This window comes from Lissotriton vulgaris, chromosome 1_1 (genome assembly GCF_964263255.1).
Source record: "Lissotriton vulgaris chromosome 1_1, aLisVul1.2, whole genome shotgun sequence".
Taxonomy (NCBI): domain Eukaryota; kingdom Metazoa; phylum Chordata; class Amphibia; order Caudata; family Salamandridae; genus Lissotriton; species Lissotriton vulgaris.
Window position 1 is genome coordinate 443,735,449 of NC_141685.1, and position 21,726 is coordinate 443,757,174.

Consider the following 21,726-nt stretch of genomic DNA (forward strand, 5'->3'; position numbering starts at 1 on the left):
ACCAGTGGATCGCAATACACCTCTTGGCTATAACTAGACCCAGGATCAGGAACCGCCTGCTTATCTTGCATTTCGGGTCTCAAGGAATCAAGCCCAGAAGACAAGCGAGTGGATCCAAATCTATTGTCCATCCCGTTATCTGGGTCATCTCCCCAAGAATCGCCCCCAATACGTCTGGATCGTTGGGCACGTCCATACCATATGCAGAAAATCTGCCGGACCGTAGCGACATCTGGGTCAGTGAGGGTCTCTAGAGCCATCAATGGCGTGCAGCCTCCTAGGTGAGAGGTACGCCATATGTATTATGTTGTACTGGATGTGCTTAAAGCGATTGGTCACCGACACCTTCCGCACACTCCCCTGTATCTTTTCCCAATCTAGCGTTGTCCTCCTGTGGACACACCTGCTGCCATTTTTCTTCTATTTTTAGGGGGCCGTTCTTTTAATCGTTCCTCAACGCCCTATAGAGGTGAGTAACACACTTTCGCCCTCCCAGCATAGTAATCATAGTGACCTGGGTTCGGGTGTGCCCCAGAGCCTCCGGAAACGTGGGCCATATTTGTCGGGCCGCTGCCACTACTTTGGCATTTTGCAAAAACTGCCCTGCTCCCAACTTAAAGGCGGTCACCGTCTCCTGATAAGTGATAAATTTACCGTTTGGTTAGAGGTCCGACAACATCAGGCAGCCCCCCGCCTTCCAGGCCTCTGTTGACATCACCTGGTCAATCTGAGCAAAGTGCAGCATCTGCCAGAAGTCCGCCTCCAGGGTGAAAGGTCAGTCCTGAATTATTCTACGGACCTCTCGATTCCAAGTTGCAGCCCCAAGGCGCACCAAAGGCGGACCGTGCACCGTGAGCCCTCCCAGCCGACCATAACAGCGCACCGAGCGGTCGGTCCCCGTACGTACCTGCCAGCAGGGATCTCTCCCAGGAGGGACCGTGTCTCTAACCAGGCTATGGCATGTTGCAATTGCGATGCAAAGTAATAAAGTTCCAAGTTTGGGATCTCCAAACCCCCCTTACCCCAACTACTTTTCATGACTTCTAAACTAACCCTGCATCGTTTTCCATTCCATAATAGTTGGACCAGCAGTGTATCGAGTTCCCTGAATACCCGGTGCGGAATTTCAAAGAAGCCTTGCATAGTATAGAGACTTCAGGGCAGGACTACCATCTATTAGTGCAATCGTTCCTCCTGCTGCCGCAGATCACGCTCCAACACTTTAACCCCCACCTCCGAGGACATACAGATCCCCCGAACCACCACCTTAATTGCTTCCCACTCGTTCGCCCTCATGCTAGCGGAGCCCAAGTTGACCTCCATATAATCGTTCAACCCATTCGATATGGCGTCTTTATAGATCGGGTCGCCAAAGGCTTCAATATTGAGCCTCCAGAGTGGTACCTTAAATCTCGGTCAGGCCAGCGAATAAGCTATTAGGAGCAGGAATGATCGGGCAAATAACGGGCTAGGTATTGCGCCTCTGCTACCCGATATATTGCTGTCTTTTGAATGAAGAAGTAATCTAAATTACTAGAAGTATTGGCAGGGGGTGTGTGACACGAGTACATTCTACGACTAGGGTTACGGTGGCACCACATGTCCAGTAAGCCATAATTATGAAGCATTTGGCCCATCGATTCTCTGACTCTAGGCTTGGCATCCAATTTTGGGGTTAGAATCGGTTGAGATCCCCATCCAGGGCACAACTAAAGTCACCTGCCACCAGCAATTCTGTATCCGGGCCCAGATCCAGCTGTCCCATAACTCGGCTCAAAAACCTACCATTGTCACTATTTGAGGCATAAACATTTACAAGGCATATACTGGACCCATCTAGTGTCCCCTCTACCACCCCAAACCTCCCATCAGGATCCTGTTTAACATGCATAGCCTTAAAGGGGACTCCCGGTGCCACCCAAATAAGCGCTCCCCTAGACGACCCCAACACCGCAGCCCAAACCCTGCATAGAAGGATCTCAGACAGCACCAACACCATAGCCCCCCTCAAGAAAAGCAACAATACCCGTGCCAAGAAAGCCAGATGGTTTACCACCGAACTTCGAGAGTCCAGGCGCACATGCCGCCGCCTCGAAAAGACCTGGAGAAACACCAAATCCACAGAAGCCCACAACAACTTCAGAGCCGCCACCAACGCCCACCATCAACTCATCAGAGAAACGAGGAAAAAAGCAATTGAAGACAGAATCTCCTCCCACGCACACAACAGCAAGGAACTCTTCAGCATCATCAAGGAATTCGCCCAACCCACCAGCGAGTCTACCGACATCCCTCCCTCACAAGACATCTGCGACAAACTCAGCATCTTTTTCCACCACAAAATCAAGAGCATCTACGACAACTTCGACGAAGACAACCAACACACTGAACCCTCACCAACCACCCCCGACACCCGGAAACCAGCGATTGATGACTGGACAGCCCTCACCACCGAAGACACACTGAAGACAATGAAGTCAATCCACTCAGGGGCCCCCACGGACCCCTGCCCCCACCACATCTTCAACTGAGCCGCCAACACCATCGCACCCATGCTCTGCCACACTATCAACCGCTCCCTGGCGATCGCCTCGTTCTCAGACGACTGGAAACACGCCGAGGTCAACCCCCTGCTGAAGAAACCCTCAGCGGACCCCACCGACCTCAAAAACTACAGACCCATCTCCCTGCTCCCGTTCCCAGCGAAAGTCATCGAGAAAGCCATCAACAGCCAACTCGCCACATTCATTGAACACAACATCCTCGACTCCTCCCAATCCGGCTTCAGAAAAAACCACAGTACGGAAACCGCCCTCCTCGCCGCAACAGACGACATCCGCACCTTACTGGACAAAGGAGAAACAGTAGCCCTCATCCACCTCTACCTATCAGCGGCGTTCGACACAGTCTCCCACCGCACCCTAATACGCAGACTCTACGATGCAGGAATCCAGGACAAGGCCCTCGACTGGATCTGCTCCTTCCTCTCCGGCAGGAAGCAGCGGGTCAGACTCCCCCCTTTCCTCTCGGACCCCACACCTACCACCTGCGGAGTCCCCCAGGGCTCCTCCCTCAGCCCGACGCTCTTCAACGTCTACATGGCTCCACTTGCCCCCATCGTCAGAACCTACGGACTCAAATCAAGTCATACGCAGACGACAACCAGCTCATCCTCTCCCTATCCAACGAGCCCATAACCACCAGACGCAACTTTCGAGAAGGCATGGAAGCCGTCACCAAATGGATGAAAAACAGCTGCCTACAACTAAACACCAACAAAACAGAAGTACTCATCATGGGCCCAAACCCCGACGCCTGGAGCGACACCTGGTGGCCCACCGCCCTCGGAAACCAGCCAACCCCCACAGACCACGCACGCAACCTGGGAATCATCCTGGACTCCGAGCTCAAAATGGACCGCCAGATCAACTCTGCCTCATCTTCCTGCTTCCACACCCTCCGCCTCCTTCGTAAGACCTTCAAATGGATCCCCCTCGAACACTGAAAGACAGTCACTCACGCCCTGGTCACCAGCAGACTCTACTACGGCAACGCACTCTACGCCGGAATAAACAAAAACCTCATCCGCAAGCTACAGAACATCCACAATGCCGCCGCAAGACTGGTCCTCAACCTGCCAAAACACTGCCACATCTCCCAGCACCTGCGCACACTCCACTGGCTCCCCGTCGAGGCGAGAATCACCTTCAAGATGCTCACCCACGCACACAAGGCCCTCCACGGCACCGGACCAGCATACCTGAACAGCCGACTCAAATTCCACACACCCCAAAGGACCCTACGATCAGCCCAGCTTTCCTACGCCGTGGTCCCTCGCACCAGAAAGACCAGATTGGGAGGCCGCTCCTTCTCCTTCCTCGCGGCCAAAGCATGGAATGCCCTTCCGCTCCACCTCAGACAGACAACATCGCTCCCCATCTTCGCAAGAAACCTCAAAACCTGGCTCTTCGACAGACCCCCTCCTTGATGGAATGGAAGCTGCACCCCCCCCCCCAACCCCTAGCGCCTGGAGACCCTCACGGGTGAGTAGTCGCGCTTTAACAGACACCTGATTGATTGATTGAGAGTAGGATGCAGCAAAAAACTGGCCCCTCCACCTGCGCTGGACAAATTTAAGACAGTTTTCCCATAGGTGGGTTTCCTGGAGAAGAGCTATACTGACCCCATAGAGCCTAAGGTACGAGGCCATTCGGATCCGTTTCACCCGGTTATTGAGCCCCCGAATGGTCCATGTAATCAGTTTGTAATTCTGGTTATACCCTGGCATGAATGTACAATTGTCGGTATCACGGTCCCCCGCCCCTGGTGGCGAGACCCCCCTGTAGTGTCATAGCTTGCCCCTGCAAGAGGAGGACATCTTCGATCTCCTGTGTGCCAACAAAGACCAGACCCGGCAGCAACCCCAACAAACCCCCAACTGGAAACCCCAACTCCCCCCAGCCAAGGGCGGTAGCCCTTCACTCTCGCAACCAGTCTTGGTTTGAGGACTCCGAACCCCGCCCCAAAGCTCCACCCACCCCCTAGAATCCCCCTCTCAACTTGAACGAATACAACCACGTTTACCCACCCAGGTCAGTTTACCTCCCTCCCCCCTTAGACTCCGTGGATCAGATGACTGACTGGAACCGCCCAGCCCCGACCGACCGAGGTCTAGCCAGTCTGCCTCGGCACTCCACAGCCTGTGAAACTAACCAGCAGATAGGCGAAATAGTGTACCCTCATTCAACAATGATCAAACCACCCCCCTCCCGTCCATTGGGCTCAATGCCCGTACACATGAGTTCCATGGTAAAGTCAAATGCAACGTGGGCAAACCCGGTACTCACAGTGTCTATGGCTGAAGACACTGAATCATAGCCTCAGGCCCCCGCTCACTCGTTTTCAGAGCCCTCTACAGCCAGGCCAGTGGCACCATCCAAGTCCGACTGTGTTTCCTGCACCGGAAAGAGCGGAGAGAACTGGTTCTGCATCAGGAGCGCCTCTCGCTCCGTTAGAACAGTGCCATCCGTTCCCACCACAATGCGTCCCCCGTCCGCCTGATCCCGCCCCCGCCGCTGTTGTCCTTCTTCCCGTCGTTGCTGGTTCCTCTGGTGATTGCACCGGCGTCTCTGCTCCTGCCATTCCTGGTTTTGGTCCAGGCAAGCCAGGCCCAGCGAGTCCATCCAAACTGCTGCCTCCGGATGGGGTACAAAAGAAGTGGACTTTATCTGGAGCCGAGCCGGGAACATCAGGCTGTATTTAATATTGTGGCTACACATCGGGCGTTTAACATCAAGAAGTGATTCAGCAGGTCTTGCACTTTTTTTTAGTATAGTCGGGATATATGTGAATGTTTTGGTTGTCAAATCTAGGCGGGCCATTGGCTCGAATGTGCTGTAAGATCATGTCCCGGTCCCTAAAATTGAACGGGCTATCAAGGCTCTAGGCGGGATTCCCTGTTTCGGTGGTGGCCCCAGTGCTCTATGTGCCCGTTCCACCGCAAACATTTTGGATAGCCTAAGGTGGTGGAATGCTCTGCCAATCCAGTCTTCCAGAAATAGGTCTGCTGCCGGCCCCTCTGTCTTTTCAGGGAATCCCAAAAAGCTGTGATTGTTCCTTCTAGAGCGTCCTTCTGCTTCTTCCGTCCCGTCTTCCAGCCGGGCTGTATGGTCCTGAAGCGCTGTCACCGTCTCCCGCAGCTGCCTGACCACCGTCTGCAGAGCGTTTAGGTGTCCTTCCAGTATAGTCACCCTGTCTGCCACCTTCCTGAGATCCAGGCGCAGGTGATTGATGTTGATGGCCATCCCATCCATTTTGGTCTCTAATGCCACCCTGGAGTCTCGAATCGCTTCCATTATGTCTGCATTGTCCCGAGCGGCCGAGGCCTGGTGGACCCCCCGCTCCATGTTCGCACGGGGTGGTCCTTCGCAGTCGGCCCGGGAACCGTGTATTGCACGATTTTGTTCGGCGTAGGCCAGGGCCATCAGATGCACCACAGGAGGTGGAGCCAGTATTGTGGAGGGAAGGCACAGCCCTATTCAGGTCCCAGGTGCAACTCCTCCCTCCCATCTACATGCAGATCTCTGAATTCAGCCCTGTGCTGACTCACCCTATCTCCTGGAATTCCCCAGCCCCTGTCACTCAAACTCCAGGCGAGGAATACACAACCTAGCAGAGGCACGCTTGGATAGTTAGACAACAAAATACCTACTTTCTAAAAGTGGTATTTTCTAACACAGAATGATAAAACCAACTTCACTAAAAGATGTATTTTATCATTCGGAGTTCAGGCATACTAAACTCGAATTTCTGCCTAGTTCCGTGAGTCAGGGATTATAAAATGTAATAATCTAAGTACCCATTCTGGCCTATGGGAAATAGGAAGCCTTGCAATAGTGAAAAACAAAAATGGCTGTAATTCACTATTAGGACATGCCAAACACACAAGGGCATGTCCTACGTTATACTTACAATGCACCCTGCCCTTGGGCCTGCCATAGAAGTGTCTGATATGAAGAAAAGGGAAGGTTTAGGGACTGGCAAGTGGGTGCACTCGCCCAGTCAGTATGGCAGTACCAGACTGCACACAGGCTCTGCAATGGTAGACCTGAGACACACTTTTACAGACTGCCTCTGTGGGTGGCACAACCAGTGCTGCAAGCCTACTAGCAGCATTTGGTTTACAAGCCCTGGGCACACTCAGTAAACTGTACTAGGGTCTGACAGGTAAACCAAACCAGCCAATCATGGAATCACTAATCCATACATCAATTTACAATAGGGAGAGCATATGCACTTTAGCACTGATCAGCAGTGGTAAAGTGCCCAGAGTCATAAAACCAACAAAAACATTACCTTGATGGGCTTCTCGGCTTTGGGCGATAGAAGATGGATCTGGCCCGAAACAGCAGGGGCATATTCCAGTTCTATGCCAATCTGAACCCATTTCACTTGCTCTGTCCATACTCTCAGGGTCCACCAAGCTAACCCATGGGGTACCATTCTCCTCACCTATGGACACCAACTGTGCAGCACCTTAAAAAGTCGATGAGGCGAGCAACACCGTGATGCGATGAAGTTTTGGTGCAAAGAAATAAAGATGTTGTCTTCTTCTTGGTGCGATACGATGCGGACCGCAACAGGCCCTATGACAGGCTTCCCAGTAAAACCAACAAAAACAGGTCAGACAAAATACAGGAGGAAGGCAAAAAGTTCAGGATGACCCTGCAAAAAAAGGCCAAGTCCAACAGTACATAATGTATATAGTACAGGTGCACGTTGCAATCCAAATTTTTATTTTGAAAAAAAGTAACATTTCCTGGTAGCAGTGCATCAATGCAGTTGACTGAGAAAAAGCTATGCACCAACCAATATAACCAGACAGAGAAAAGGATGTACATAACAGTCACATCTTGGCTTATTTCCAAGTCATGAAAACTGTGAGGAGTTCCCCCTCCTTGTCGTAATATAAACTCACATTTTATCCTTAGACATGTTTGGATTTTCACGGATACATCTGTGTTTTTCTAAATGTTTCGTTGGTAATAGTCAGTTGATTAAGCCTTGCTCCGTAGTAATCTATTATGTAACTTGAGCCATCAGAAGGTCCCACAATCTACGAGACAAAGGTAATTGTTTTGGTAAGAGTCAGAACATCAAAATGAAAACTAGGTGTTCAAATTTAATCACAAATATATGTACACATTATCAGACCGTGACGCTTTAAGATGAAATATTAAACACCAGAGTATCTAATCCAGTGAGGCAACACGCTGATCCTGTACATGACCAATACTTATTAAAACAAACCTTTTAAAACGGTTTGAGTAGAAATTAAATGACAAGATAGTACTCCGTAGATTTCATTACGAGACCGGAGGCTACCATTATGCATTATTCCTTTAATGCAACTTCAAGAAGCCATTTTGAAGTTAATAAATCACAAAGCAAAGCTCTAGAATACTCATAGGTTACATTGGCAACAAGGCTAGATAGATCTGCCTCTCTTAAATGCGGCTTCAAGCAGATAAGTCCTGTTTTTCATTGCTCTTTACTTTCTTGTCAATGTTGCACTGTATCAAGTTTAATCCTAATTATACCTTATATTATTGCTATAACATTTCCTAAGCTATCATTGTTTTCTGTTTAACCTTTTTACCGAGCTGCTTATTAATATTTTGGGCTTCTGCTGCTCCCAACATACCTTGGCGCTCCGGTCGCCTTCTACACCCTTTCGGAGGAGAAACACCACTCTCCCTTTCTGATTTTCTTTCACTTTTTTTCCCTGACCGCAAGACTTTACAAGTCGTTGCGGTCCGGGCACGGCCCTCCTCACACTCCAATTTACGGAGCGTGGGCCGCACCAGGACACCTTTGTTCTCCGGTTTCATCACGGTTCCTCCTTTTGGCCCGTACAGGCTTCTCTGCTTTTTTAGGGCCTTAGTAAAGCCAGGATTTCTGCTAATTTAGAGGAGAGACCCGTAGCAAGCACAGAGTGACGCGCGACGCTTCATTGACGAAGCGAGCGTAGGGGAAGTGCCCTGAAGACATCTTCCTTCAATATTTACACCGCGTTGCCTAGCAACGCATAAGCTTAATGCATACAGCTGATCGCTCACGCCGTCTCTTGACAGTTGAGAAGCTAGCGATCAGATAAATCAGATTTTATCGTTTGGAAAGAGATTAGACATAAAACAATTAATACTACTTCATTCACAGATTTAATACTGCTGTTTTAATAGAATTACTTTAATACTATTTTGAGGACTTCTATTTTGAAGACAGCTTCACCAAAATGACCTATTAACCTTATTAAGCAGTCTATATTATCTAATCAAGCGAACAAACGCTTGGAGCATACATTTTATTCTACTATTTACCCAATACCTATAATAATATTAATCAGTGTTAACATTCTTTTCAAGGACTTAACCCCCTGTGATTAAGGGCCAGATGTAGGTAAATTTTATTTTCCGACCTCTTAAATACCGAGTCATACCGACTCGGTATTTCAGAGGTCGGAAAATAAAAGTACCGAGATGTAGGTAAATGCAGATGTGCAATTACCGAATCGGAAACAGTCGGTATTTTCCGATGCGGGAAATACCGACCAGTTAATGCCCATTCATTCCTATGGGCTTTGAAGCCCATAGGATTGATTGGGCATTTACCGGTCGGTATTTACCACATCGGAAAATACCGACTGTCACAAGGGTGCAGGGGGTGTCACTTTGACACCCTCTGGCACCCCCAAAAGAGGCTCGGGTGCCATGTGGCAGGCATACCTGCCCTAAGGGCAGGTCTGCCTGTCATATGGCATAGGTGTGCATGCACACATGTGCATGCACACCAGAAACGGTATTTTACCATCAAGTAGTATTTGATGGTAAAATACCGATTTTGTACTGCTTGTGGGACTCAGAAGAGTCCCACCTACATACCAATTTACCGGAATCCGTAATGATACCGACTCGGTATTTTACATACTCAGTAAATTTACCTATCGGTAAATTTACCGAGTCTGTAAAATACAGGGACCTACATGTCAAATTGCTCTTACCGGTCGGTAACGGCCGAATTCGGCCGTTACCACCCGGTAAACGCCTACCTACATCTGGCCCTAAATGTTTTACTATGTCTGATATTGAATACGACGATTCACAAGCCCAGGCCCCTACACCCAACCCTAATGAGGAAATTATTAAAAGAATTATACAAAAAGAAATGCGCTCATGCATGACAGAAACTACAAGTCAAATTGTTGCCAGAAACAGACCCCTACCTGAATCTACCAACCCCACTGCTCTCCATGGAGTGCACATTCACGATTTAACTAAATGTGGGAGTAAAAGATCAAGGAAAAGCAACAAATTAGGTAAGGAGAGCACATTGAGCACACTGGGAAGTGCAAGCACCTAAATTATTGGGAGGCTTACGCACCTCACACCCTAAAGGAAGACTAAGCGCCTCAAACACTAATGGAGGCCTACGCGCTCCAAAAATATCTGGTGCCCATAGCGGCACAACCTATCCGGACGTCCTAAGTAGCTCACTTTATCCAAGTGCTCTATCTGACCCCCACTTAATTGATGATGATCAAGGAACAACAGAATCCTTGGACAAATGCATCCTTGACCTGGATCAGGATGCTAAAGACCCAGATTTTGCTCTCTCAGAGGACAAACTCCCCTCTTCCTCTAAGGAAATAGTCATTGATCCCCTGGGGGAGGAAATGTTCACCCCTTATAACATTCAACACCCTGGGAGTTTCCAATGGTGGCCTCCAAACCACGTGGCCAGGTTTATCAAGACGTGGATAAGAAATCCCCTTGAAAGAGACACAAAGAATATTCTTAAAGCCGAAGGCCCAAGACCTATGGTCCAAGATAAAATTTGTCTCACTCCAAACCTGGACCCAGAACTTATTACGTTCTTATTTAAACTGGGCAGGGACTCTAGGAAAGGGGATGGAGTCCTCAAAACCTGCCAAGACTGCATGCTCGATATGCTGTGTCCCTTGTGCAGCATGATTGATTTAATTGCAGAGAGCCATATTAACGGCTCTTCACCAAACATTGATTTGTTTAGGGGTTGGAGCTAGGGGACACTAATCCTCCTTGGCAATGCTAACGCAACAATTAACACCAAAAGAAGGAACATTGTTTTTATCAAAAATTGACCCTAAACTCTGTGACCTGGCTGAAAAGGAACCCTCTGTCAACGCAAACTGACTTCTTTTTGGGGAGGAGATGACCAAGGGACTAGGCAAATACGTGGCAACATTCACTGCACTGGATAAGGCGCTAACTAACATGCGCAGAGTCTTTAACCAAAGTGTTTTTGCCAGGGCCAGCAGAAGGGGGTTGTTCTACCTGCCGTTCCTACCAAAGACCCTTCTACAGACAACAGGGTTTTGGTCGTCCCTACCAGTCTAATCCCAGCTTCTACCCTCAGAGAGGAAGACCCTTTCGTTCAAGAGGCTTTAGAACCAGAGGTCAAAAGTCCTCCAATACTCTAAGTAAGTAGCTTTCCACCTCATCCTTCCTTTTCAATGGGGAAAGTGGGGGGTCGCCTAAAACACGTTTTACACACCTGGAAACAAATTCTACAGACTGTCCTGGGTTTCAAAATAGATTTTATAGAAAAACCCAAATAAGTCACAACACCCAGAGTGTTAAATCTAACCCAAGAACAATGCTCTATTGTAGCATAGGAAATTAACTCTATGTTGGTGAAGGAAGCAATTGTAGAGGTACCCTGGGAATACCGGAATTCCCTGAGCAATATTTTCCTGGTGGAGAAGAAGGACAAAGGGTAGAGACCGGTAATAAATCTTGGGGAAATTAACAAATCTCTCACCTACAGACATTTTCAAGATAAAAGGTATCCATCTCCTCAGGGACATGCTTTTAGAAAAAGACTGGTTAGTGAAACTAGACCTGAAGGACACTGACTTTACAATTCCAATGGCTCAAGAATCCCAGTCCTTTCTCCAATTTGCCTGGAACAATCACCTATTCCAGTTCCAAGCTCTTCGCTTTGGTCTAGCCTCTGCCCCCTGGTGCTTCACCAAAGTTATGAAGCCTATTACCTCAGTTCCGAGGGGAAGAGGTATCCACCTTATAATCTATCTAGACTACATTCTCCTTATGTCTCAAGACCATTTTCAAATTCTAAAAGACTTCGATACTACCGTAAACTTAATAGAGAGTACAGGTTTTATTACAAACAAAGAAAAATCTATCATGACTCCCTTTAGGTCTCTAGAGTTCCTGGGTTTCACAGTGGACACTGAAGTCTATGCTGCTACTTCCCCCAAAAAAGGTATCCAAGATTTGAAAGGGAATACGTCACATCCTGAAACTCGATCTGTTAATCTTAAAAGGACTAGCCAGACTCCTGGGCCTCCTCATCGTCAATCCAAGCTATTTTCCTTTACACTATCGGGCCCTTCAAAGGCTGAAAGGCAGAGCTCTCCGGTCTGGCCATTGGTACGGAGACAAACTTCATCTAGATTTGGAAGCCAAGACAGAACTGACCTGGTGGTTAGAAAATCTGGACACATGAAATGGCAAAGCCATATTTGACATTTCCCCAGAATTTGTCCTAGAATCAGACGCCAGCCTTAATGGCTGGGGTGCTTACTTTCAGAATCAAAACACAGGAGGCTCATGGTCCTACTTTCAGAGTACGAACCACATTAATATTTTAGAATTAACCGCTGTGCTTTATGCCCTGATGAGTTGCAAGCAATCCCTTCAAGGGAGGTCAGTCATTCCCAAGATGGAAAATGTCAGCCGTACCCTACATAAATCGCCAAGAGCCACCAAGTCACCAGACCTCTCCAACCTCGCAAAAAAGCTACTGAGGTTCTGCCTAGAACACATAATATTGTTAGAAGCAGAATACCTTCCAGGAAAAACACAATGTTTGCGCTGACTGGAAATCCAGATTCCTAGTAGATCACACCGGCTGGAAATTAAAGACACAAACGTGTTAAAAAACTAGATTACCTTTAGGGTCCCTTAGAAGTAGACCTCTTTGAAAGCAGACTGACCTGCCAACTATGCAAATACTTCAGCTGGATGCAAGACCCGGGTGTTCTGGCAGTGAATGCCTTCCTTCAGCCTTGGAAAGGAATTGGGAGAATATGCTTGCCCCCCCTTAGCAATGATCCAACGCACCTTGCAGAAGTTGAGAATGGAACAATGTTCAATAATCATAATAACACCCTTTTGGCCTTTCCAACCTTGGTTTCCAACGACCTTGGAATTAACTTATGAAATACCCTTACTTCACCCAGCTTCACCAGACCTCCTTAGAGACATAGACGGTTTAGAACACCCCCTTCTTCAGAACGGGTCTTTGAACCTTCTTGCCTGGAAAGTGTCAGGCAAGCCAATTAAATCTCTGACCTTTCGGTGCAAGCTTCTTCTCTCCTCCAAGAATCCTGGGCCTCGGGTACACACAATAGATACAACAGTATCTAAAAAAGATGGGTTCGTTGGTGCTTGGAAAGGAACCTGGATTCTGTGAGGGCTCCTATCGTACATGTAGCCAACTTTCTTGGCAAACAATTTGAAAGAGGTCTTACTTCTAGATTAATTAACTGCTATAGATCAGCCATTTCTGGAGGTCATTCCCTTCTAAATGGTAGATCTATTGGTAAGAATTCTATAATATTCAAAATTATGAAAAGCATCAGGCTTAAAAGACCTCCTAAACCTAAATACAAATCAATATGGGACGTAAAATTATTACTTGACATATTTTGTAACTGGCCCAGTAATAATCTGCTAGATAATAAAAAACTTTCTATTAAACTAGCTTCTCTCCTATCTCTAATATTCTGTCGTAGGGTTTCAGATGTCAAAGCACTGGAAATAACCAATAGATTATATGACGCCTTCGGTGTCAAATTTGAAATGATCAAAAGAACTAAAAAACTGCTTGACCAAAGTTATGCGTTGTAGACTGTATGAAGAAGTATGATGCAAGGATGAACAAACATTGCACTGCTGGTGCACCCGTCTATTCTTACTCTATATCTAGATTGGTTAAATTAGCTATGCAAATGGCAGACGTTGACCTCCAAAGATTTCAAGCACATTCTTTAAGAGGCGCTATGGCTAGCCTATCTTTTTGGAAAGGAGGTAAGTTAGATGATATTCTTAAGGAGACCGACTGGTCCAGTTCCTATACCTTTGCAAAACAAACCTGTAGAACATATGTCTGATGTAGTTTTACTAGACTACCAACATCCATAATGGTAGCCTCCAGCCTTGTAATGAAATTGCGATTCTCCTATTACCATGACCAGAGAATCTGGATTTCATTAAAGATATGGAGGCTACCATTATCCCAACCTTCCCATCCCGGGAGTGGACTCTTATTATAGCATGTTATTAATTTATGTAATTTACTTTATTGCATTTGTTTGTAATGATAATTTTTTTTAAAAAGGGATGTTTAAAGAGGAAACATCACAGTTATTTAATACCGTTAATGGTTTCCCTTTTCATAGGGCTTATTAGTGCAATTTTTATTAATTGATCCTTTTTCAGATAATTCAACGTAATTGGTTCCGCCACAAGATGCAGGATCTCACCTGGAGTTCTAAGATTTCCTCATCTTCCCTCCAAGCAAGTCTCGGTATCATACCTTTTGATTTCATCAGTTCCCAAAGAATAAGCTTATCTTTTTCATAATACATGAACTCTGACTTTCATTGCATTTAAAAGAGGCAGATCTATCTAGCCTTGTTGCCAATGTAACCTTTGAGTATTCTAGACCTTTGCTTTGTGAGGTACTAACTTTGAAAAGGCTGCTTGAAGTTACATTAAAGGAATAATGCATAATGTTAGCCTCCGTGTCTTTAATAAAATCCAGATTCTCTGGTCATGGTAATAGGAGAATCGCAATTAACAGTAAAACTCTTAGTTTAGTTTGAGCGTCCTGGAGTATGTCCAATGATGACCAGTCCGCATGAGCAATGTATCAGTTTCTGTAGGATAAAAAACAATATGGGATTCCACAACAAAAGGGGTGGGAAGTAGTACTTAACAAGAAGTAGTACTTAGCATTAAGTATGAGAGCCAGAGACCCGCAAGTCAAAAAAGGAGCAAGCCTTGGGTTTCTAACTTACATAAAATCTGGCTGCTGAATTATTACATATATAAATATGTAGGGAAGAGGGGAAAGAGCTTCGCAAAAGCCAAGGACTGATTCATCCTTTCAGCCATAAAGATAGAACATGAAGTTTGTTGTTCACGGGACACACGTACCGTCTACCACTAGAACCCTTATAAAGAGAGCCAGGGAAATTGTATCAAGTAACAAAATAATTGTCTGTATACCCCAATGAAAGACAATACTTGTGGAAAAGCTTGGAAGCAGCAGTGGTCTCTTGCTCGCTGCACCACTGGATTCAAGCTAGCATGGCTGATGAGTGGTGATACCCTGAAACTATTCCCAGGATGCTTGTTTCCGGTTTAGGAAGGACCTTGCTTGGCAGTTCGGGCTGGACTGTTCCCATGGGGAGCAGAGTCAAGACTGATTTACATATGGATGGATCCAAATTGGGGTGACATGGCAAGCAAAATAACAATGGATTCAAATATATGTGACTGGGGTGAGTGTTCGAAATGTTTTAACACTCAGTCTATCATTTTATTTTGCGAAGTTACAGAATGGGTAAATAAACCTCTGATACATCAGCCCCCTTTCCTAACCAGTCGGCATTGATAGCATGTTAATTGCCAAATACCCAAGACATTAAACTATCAATGCAAAGTGTGGTGACGGGTACCTGTGAAAACATTAAATTAACAACGCTGGGGGTGCACAACTCACAAAGTCTAGGTAGCCAGAATTTTATTGAAAAAAATCACTTTTTTATTTAAGGTCAGTCAGATCACATATCAGCCAACGCGTTTCGCTCCTACAATGAGAGCTTCCACAGGGCAAAGAAATAGTAAACAGTCCAATCACAGTTCCCAAATCAGTAAGTCAGTATGGTGAGGTCGCTAGTTCGATTATAGACGTGATGATGCAAAATGATATCTCATATCTTCATCCAGGTAATCATAAGAGGTATAACATGACTGGAGAACACAATACCAAGTACAGCTCCAGTGACTGGTGACGACTGTGAGTAGAAAAGGTTGACAAAATGGTGTCTCACTGTTCCCACGTTCTGTGGTTCCAACTGAAGAACGTCCACAGGTGAGAACATGCACCACAGTGACAACAGTTAGGGTGTCTTCTCAACAAAGAAAAAGAAGATCAATCCCTAGTCCCAGCGATATGTGTCAAATAATCCAGTTATGAAGACCACCCCAATGTGTGGAGTGGTTCTCCCCGACTTGGAAGTAGTAGGTCAACACACCGTTAAAACGTTAGCAACTGCATCCAGTGTAGTGCAGGAAGAAAACTTGTAGTTTCAAGCAGCGTTCGCGTCACGTTATAGGTGCACTTATAATGGAAACTTAGAAAAGTAAGTTCAGAGGAAATCAATTGTCGAATATTAGTCTAGACCACCGCATGCATTACATGGCGTGGTCCATCGTCCTCACCCTGAAATTCCAGACTGCCGTCGCGTAAAGTTCCCGTGCACTACACTTCTGTGATTCCTGTGATCCTGTGATTCTGGGCAAATCACTTAATCTCTCCTTTCCTAACAAAAATGAATGTGTCCATCTGTAACGAAACTGTTGTCCATGTAAAGCACTCTGATACCTGATATCCTCGGGTCTAGTTTGTGCTACATAAAACTCTTAAAATAAAATAATGGAGTATCCATGCATTATATACACCTTACAGGCATTTAACCACCCGTAGTACAGAAATACAAGCATTTTATTTTACTGTGCAGCAAGAATTGAATTCCTGTATGGTGTATGTATATCAGGCTTCTTTAAAGAGTAGCTCATGAGCTACTGGTAGCTCTCCAGCTACCCGTTAGCAGCTCTCCTATGTGCATCCCAACCTACTAAACCGGAATCTTTTGCTTGGTTGAACTAATACATGTATACCAATATTGTGTATTCAAAATAAAAAATAGTGCATTTTCAGAACTCGGAAGATATTTGGAAAACATTTTCTGACTTCACTCCCGCGAAGGTTTCTGGCAAAGAAAAAAGAAAAATGTGTTAAATATCGGCCCCCCCAGGGGCCTCATAATCTTTCCAATACTGAACGTTTACAGTTTCCGGTGCGACACGCTTTTGCAATGACCATCAACAAAGCACAAGGACAATCGCTGCAAGTGTGTGGACTAGATTTGGAGAATTCGTGCTTCTCACATGGACAACTGTATGTGGCCAGCTTATGCGTGGGAAAACCGGATTTATTTGTGTACGCACCAGACGGAAAAACAAAAAATACAGTGAATCCACAAGCACTCGAATAAATAAACAGAATTAACACAACACTTTAAAATGTTTTCAATATTAAAATGAACAAGTTTAAATAAAAATGACACAATGTAAATTAAATATTATCATAACAAGTCTCCGTATATTTCCTTTCTTCTAAGATCGCAGCAACGCGCGACGGGTAAGCTAGTTACTAATATTTTCTAGCCGGGGCACTGCACCTGTGGCTGGCATGTATTAACTAAGCAGATGCATTCCAAATTGTCAAAGCCTTTTTACATTACTGTCTAATGCACTAAGGTGATCATTATTGGTAATCTTGCATATGTACACCATTAATGTAATCTTTTACGATGTGGTCATTTTTTCAACACTAATAATGTTATTAGTTCTCAATTATTTTAATTGATTATAAGTAGCACTTATTACACAAAAGGCTGGAAGCCCCTGACTTATTCAGTACCAAGACGAAACAGCAAGCCAAAAATCTACATACCAATGTACATGCAACGCACTTCGCCCAAAGCAAAAATCCCCCATAATGAGTCCAATGTTTCGAGTATTACACTCATGTGGTGGGCACATCCCTCGCGCCCGCTGTTTCCAGAGAGCAGTCACCAAGACCAATGTTGAATGAATCACAAATGTGGATTGAACCACTAATTCCAAGTTCCAAAATGATTATGTCCATCCAATACTTGTTATTGCAACATTTCTTTATTCTTCACTTCAAAATGTAGTTAAAACAGTCAAAAAGCCAACGCGTTTCGTCAAACTTCTGTGGACTTCCTCAGGACCTAATATCTAGTTATGTTCTTCAATGATTGCTGGTATTTAAAACAACAATGTTAGGTGCCTGTACCACAGTGTATGCCTTTCGTCTGAACTGATCCCTTCTGAATCCAGGGTAAGTTCAATATTACCCGGCTCCTGTGCCGCGCCGCGTATTCATTCAAACCGCCATAGTCCGAGGCTCCTGACGTATACAGTGAGGTATCTGCGTTGGTTTAAAGTGTTCACGGAGTTTAATTCCTGTAAGACTTAAATGCAACACAAACGTGTGCCTTTGCAGAGTGCAAGGAGGTCATTAATGTTCATGTCATTGTATGGTATTTAAGTATTGCCCAGTGCTCTAAACATCAGGAAAGACAAAGTGAAACATACTAAAGAACTTATTGCATTGCTATATTTGGGTTCACTCCCAACCAAAGCGCTTCAATGGAGTAAAACAGGATATGGATGTGACAAATAAAGTCAGTTAGTCTAGTTATTTGCCACCTTTTGGAAATGGTTATCAGAGCAGACAGGTTGCTCCATTCGTTATAAATGCAGTACTTGATTGCAAAACAAACAACAGTGCATCACTACAATGTACACATCTAGTTAGGGACCTTTTTAGAAACAGGCCACCCCAAGAATGAGGAGGTGGACATGCAGTGTAGCGTATCAAACAGAAAGATCGTTACCAAAGGTAAGTGACTAGTTCTTCTGGTGGAGACATCTAATTGCAGATTAATCACCTTTAGCCAAGATACCAAAGCATTACTTCCTGATGGAAGAGTATTTGTGGAGTGGACTCAAGTTCAAAAGACTTTATTCGAATTGAGTTCACAATTCATAAAAGTATACAGATAAAATCACAATTAAAATTTCATTTTTCCATTCTAAATTAAGCATTACTAACATTCGATTTTTTATAGTTGAAAAAAGGAGTTTAAAAAGAATAAAACAATACAATCAGTTAAAATACATAGTAGTTAAAAGTACTTAGTTAACTCTTATTATCCAATCACGATGGTCCTTCTCACTCTTAAAATTGTGGACTCAAAAAAGTCCGGCAGGAGCAAACGGCCAACATGCCCTTCCCATTGGACCTGGAGGTCAAGGCAGCAGTACTGTTTGAACGTATGCATTGACGTCCATGTTGCGGCTTGACTGATGTCAAGGATAGTAGGCACTTTGCGTGCCAACACATTGGTAGCAGTCTTAGCACTGCGGGGCAGTCTCTTCAGAATTTGCTGTTTGGCCAGTGTGTAGCTGATCTCAGTAGAACGGGCAATCCAACTTGTCATAGTCCTTTTCTATACTGCTTTACTTTTCTTTGCCCCACAGAACCCCACAAAAAGCAGATGGTCCGCCCCACAGTCTTCATTACAAGTTAAAGGCACTTTTGGGGTCCAGTTGGTGGAACCCCTCTTCCAATTTTGAGTGGGGAGGCGGGGTAAGAACATTGCGAGTGTGATATATTGTCTAACAGGAAAAGAAGTCACAACTATAGGCAAGAAGGCCACCATGATCCTCAACCAGTTTTTCCAGAATAAAATATGGTATAAGGTGGCTGCCCTGAGAGAGCCTGGAGCTCACTCATGTGACAAGCTGAACTGATCGCAACATGGAAGACTGTCTTCAAAGGGAGAAGGCGCAACAAGCAGCTATGATTCTGGTCGAAAGATGCACACATGAGAAATGTCATGCCCAAAATAAGGTCCCACTGTGACATCACAAACGATCTTGAAAGGAATATGTGCAAAAAAATCTTTGAGAAAAAGCATCAGAACAGGTTATTTAAAAACAGAAGGTTGGTCCGGTAAACACAGAAAAGAGAAAATGGCTGATAGGACTTACTGCAAGGTCTTCCTGGGTCAAAGACAAAACAAACATCATATCAGACAGTTTGGCCTACTCGTGACCTGTGCAGTGTATATCGACTTTGTGGAAGGGTGCCCGGTAGTCAGGATCACCGTCACACAACTTTGGCTGGCATGTCATATGACATCAACTGCCTTTGCTGAATCTCCATGCATGGAGGTAGAGATTGCACAGATTTGGGTGCAGCACCCTGCCGCTGCAACATCAGATCTTCTCAAAGTCGTAGCCTGATTGGAGGGCTGCTGCACATGCTCAGAAGCACTGGGAAGCACTGGGTACTATACTCCCCATGTCCAATCTAGAGCCACTAGGATAACTTTGGTCTGATCTCTCCTAATATTTAGAACTCTGGGCAGGAGAGGCATAGAGAGGGCATGTGTTCCATCCAAAGCAAAATGAGTCTCCCAGGAAGGACCTTCCCTGGAACTCCAAAGCGCAAATGTTTTGACACTGTGTGTTCTTAATGGTGGTGAAAAGATCCTCCCTGGGTTGTACACATTGTTGAAAAATGTACTGTACCAACTTGGGGTCTGGCAACAATTTGTGATCCACCAGGTACAGTCGGCTGAGCTGGTCTATTCTGGCATTTAATGATCATGCCAGGTGGTTCACACTCAGGAAGATGCCCTGGCGGTCCAACCACCTCTATAGGCACACAGTATTCTGGCACAGGACCCTACCCCACCCTGCGTGTTGAACTACAAAATGGTTTAATCCATGAGACCTGTACCAACCTCCCCTTGGAAATCGGGCAGGCCTTCAACAAGAGACAGGCTCTTAATGCCAACAGATTGATATGGAGGCAGTTTTCTACTGGAGACCAGTGTCCTCTGATCTCCCCCTCTACCAAATGACCTCCCCAACTCAGCAATGGTGTATCGGTCACCACTGTCCGCTCTGGGTGGGGAAGGGGTCTGCCGCTTGTCAAGTTGCGCTGCAGCACCCATCATTGCAGATTTTGTGCATCTCCTCTGAAACCGGGATGAGACTTGAGATCCCAATGCAAAGCCTGCATATGCCACCTGGCGAAGTGGACACGCATTATGCATGAGGCCAACATGCCAGGAAGCCTCAGGTGTTTTCAGTGAGATACAGGAGGGCGAATGAAACATGAGGATTGTATTCGAAATACCCTGGTGTCGCTGCAGCAGTGGAAAGGCCTTGAACTGCACCATGTCCAAGACAACTCTTATAGAAGGAAGTATCTGTGAAGGAGTAATTTGGATTCTCAAGTCAACAAGCTGAAATCACACTCATGGCAGGAGGTTCGCCGTCGGCTGGAGGTAGCCTACAACTGTCTGTGCTGAGACTACCTTCAACAGACAGTTGTCAAGGCAGAGGAAAACTAGTATCGTCAGTGCGGGGACACCCGCCATCACTTCCATGAACACCCGCCATCACTTTCATGAACACCCAAGGGGCACTGGTAAGGAAGCAAGACAGCACAGTAAACTCAAAGTGGGCTTGTCCAACCTTGAACCACAGGTAATGTATTTAAGACTGTATGACGACCATATGAAAGTATGTGTCGTGCAGGTCCAAGGCTACCATTCAGTCGGCCCGGATCCAGGGCAGACAGCACCTGGGCCAGAGCATTTTCAATTTGTTCTTTGGTTTAGAGGGTGACAATCTAGAATAGTACTAAGGCCACCATTGTTCTTCGGCACACGGAAATAACCGGAGTAACATCACGTCCTATTTCTGAATCACAAATCCTCTCAATACCCCTTTGGACAATTGATCTCACACCTCTCGAAGTAAGATGGATAGGTGCTCTTCTGGAAGCCACCCGGATGTGTGTGGAAGCTGTGGTGGGTCAGAAAGGAAAAGAATGGCATAGCCGTGTAGGACTATCTAAAGGATGCGATGAATTGTCATCCTGGGAGAAAATATTTGATGCGGACTGCCACTGGGTGATTGTGACCCACTAAGGGCAAATTAAAGCCTCTTGGGGCGGACGCCACATGGGAGGAGGAAAGAATACGGACGTCCCTGGTGACCTGCGCGGTCAGCTTATTTCCTGTACCTGACCACAAATGGTCTCAGGTGACATCTGCAGGGTTGCGGGGGTCTGCAATTGCCTATACGGAACCCTCTGGAATAGCCTAGAAAGGGTCAAACATGTGCTTTATAACAATCACTGCAAAAACAAAATAGTTATTAGAAACTGGAAAAGCATATTTATCTATTTTGGGGGTTAAGC

The 21,726-nt window shown here is 45.8% G+C and overlaps 1 protein-coding gene across 4 annotated transcripts in view; it reads right to left on the reverse strand.

Moving 5' to 3' along the window:
- TM2D1 (TM2 domain containing 1) overlaps positions 1-21,726 on the reverse strand; it is a 289,363-nt gene that overhangs the window by 35,896 nt on the left and 231,741 nt on the right. For all 4 annotated transcript variants that reach the window (XM_086953299.1, XM_086953281.1, XM_086953306.1 and 1 more), the window contains exon 7: positions 7,478-7,615. In XM_086953299.1, the coding sequence (XP_086809425.1) occupies positions 7,505-7,615 (111 nt within the window). In that variant the 3' untranslated portion in view covers positions 7,478-7,504. The remainder of the gene's footprint in view (positions 1-7,477; positions 7,616-21,726) is intronic.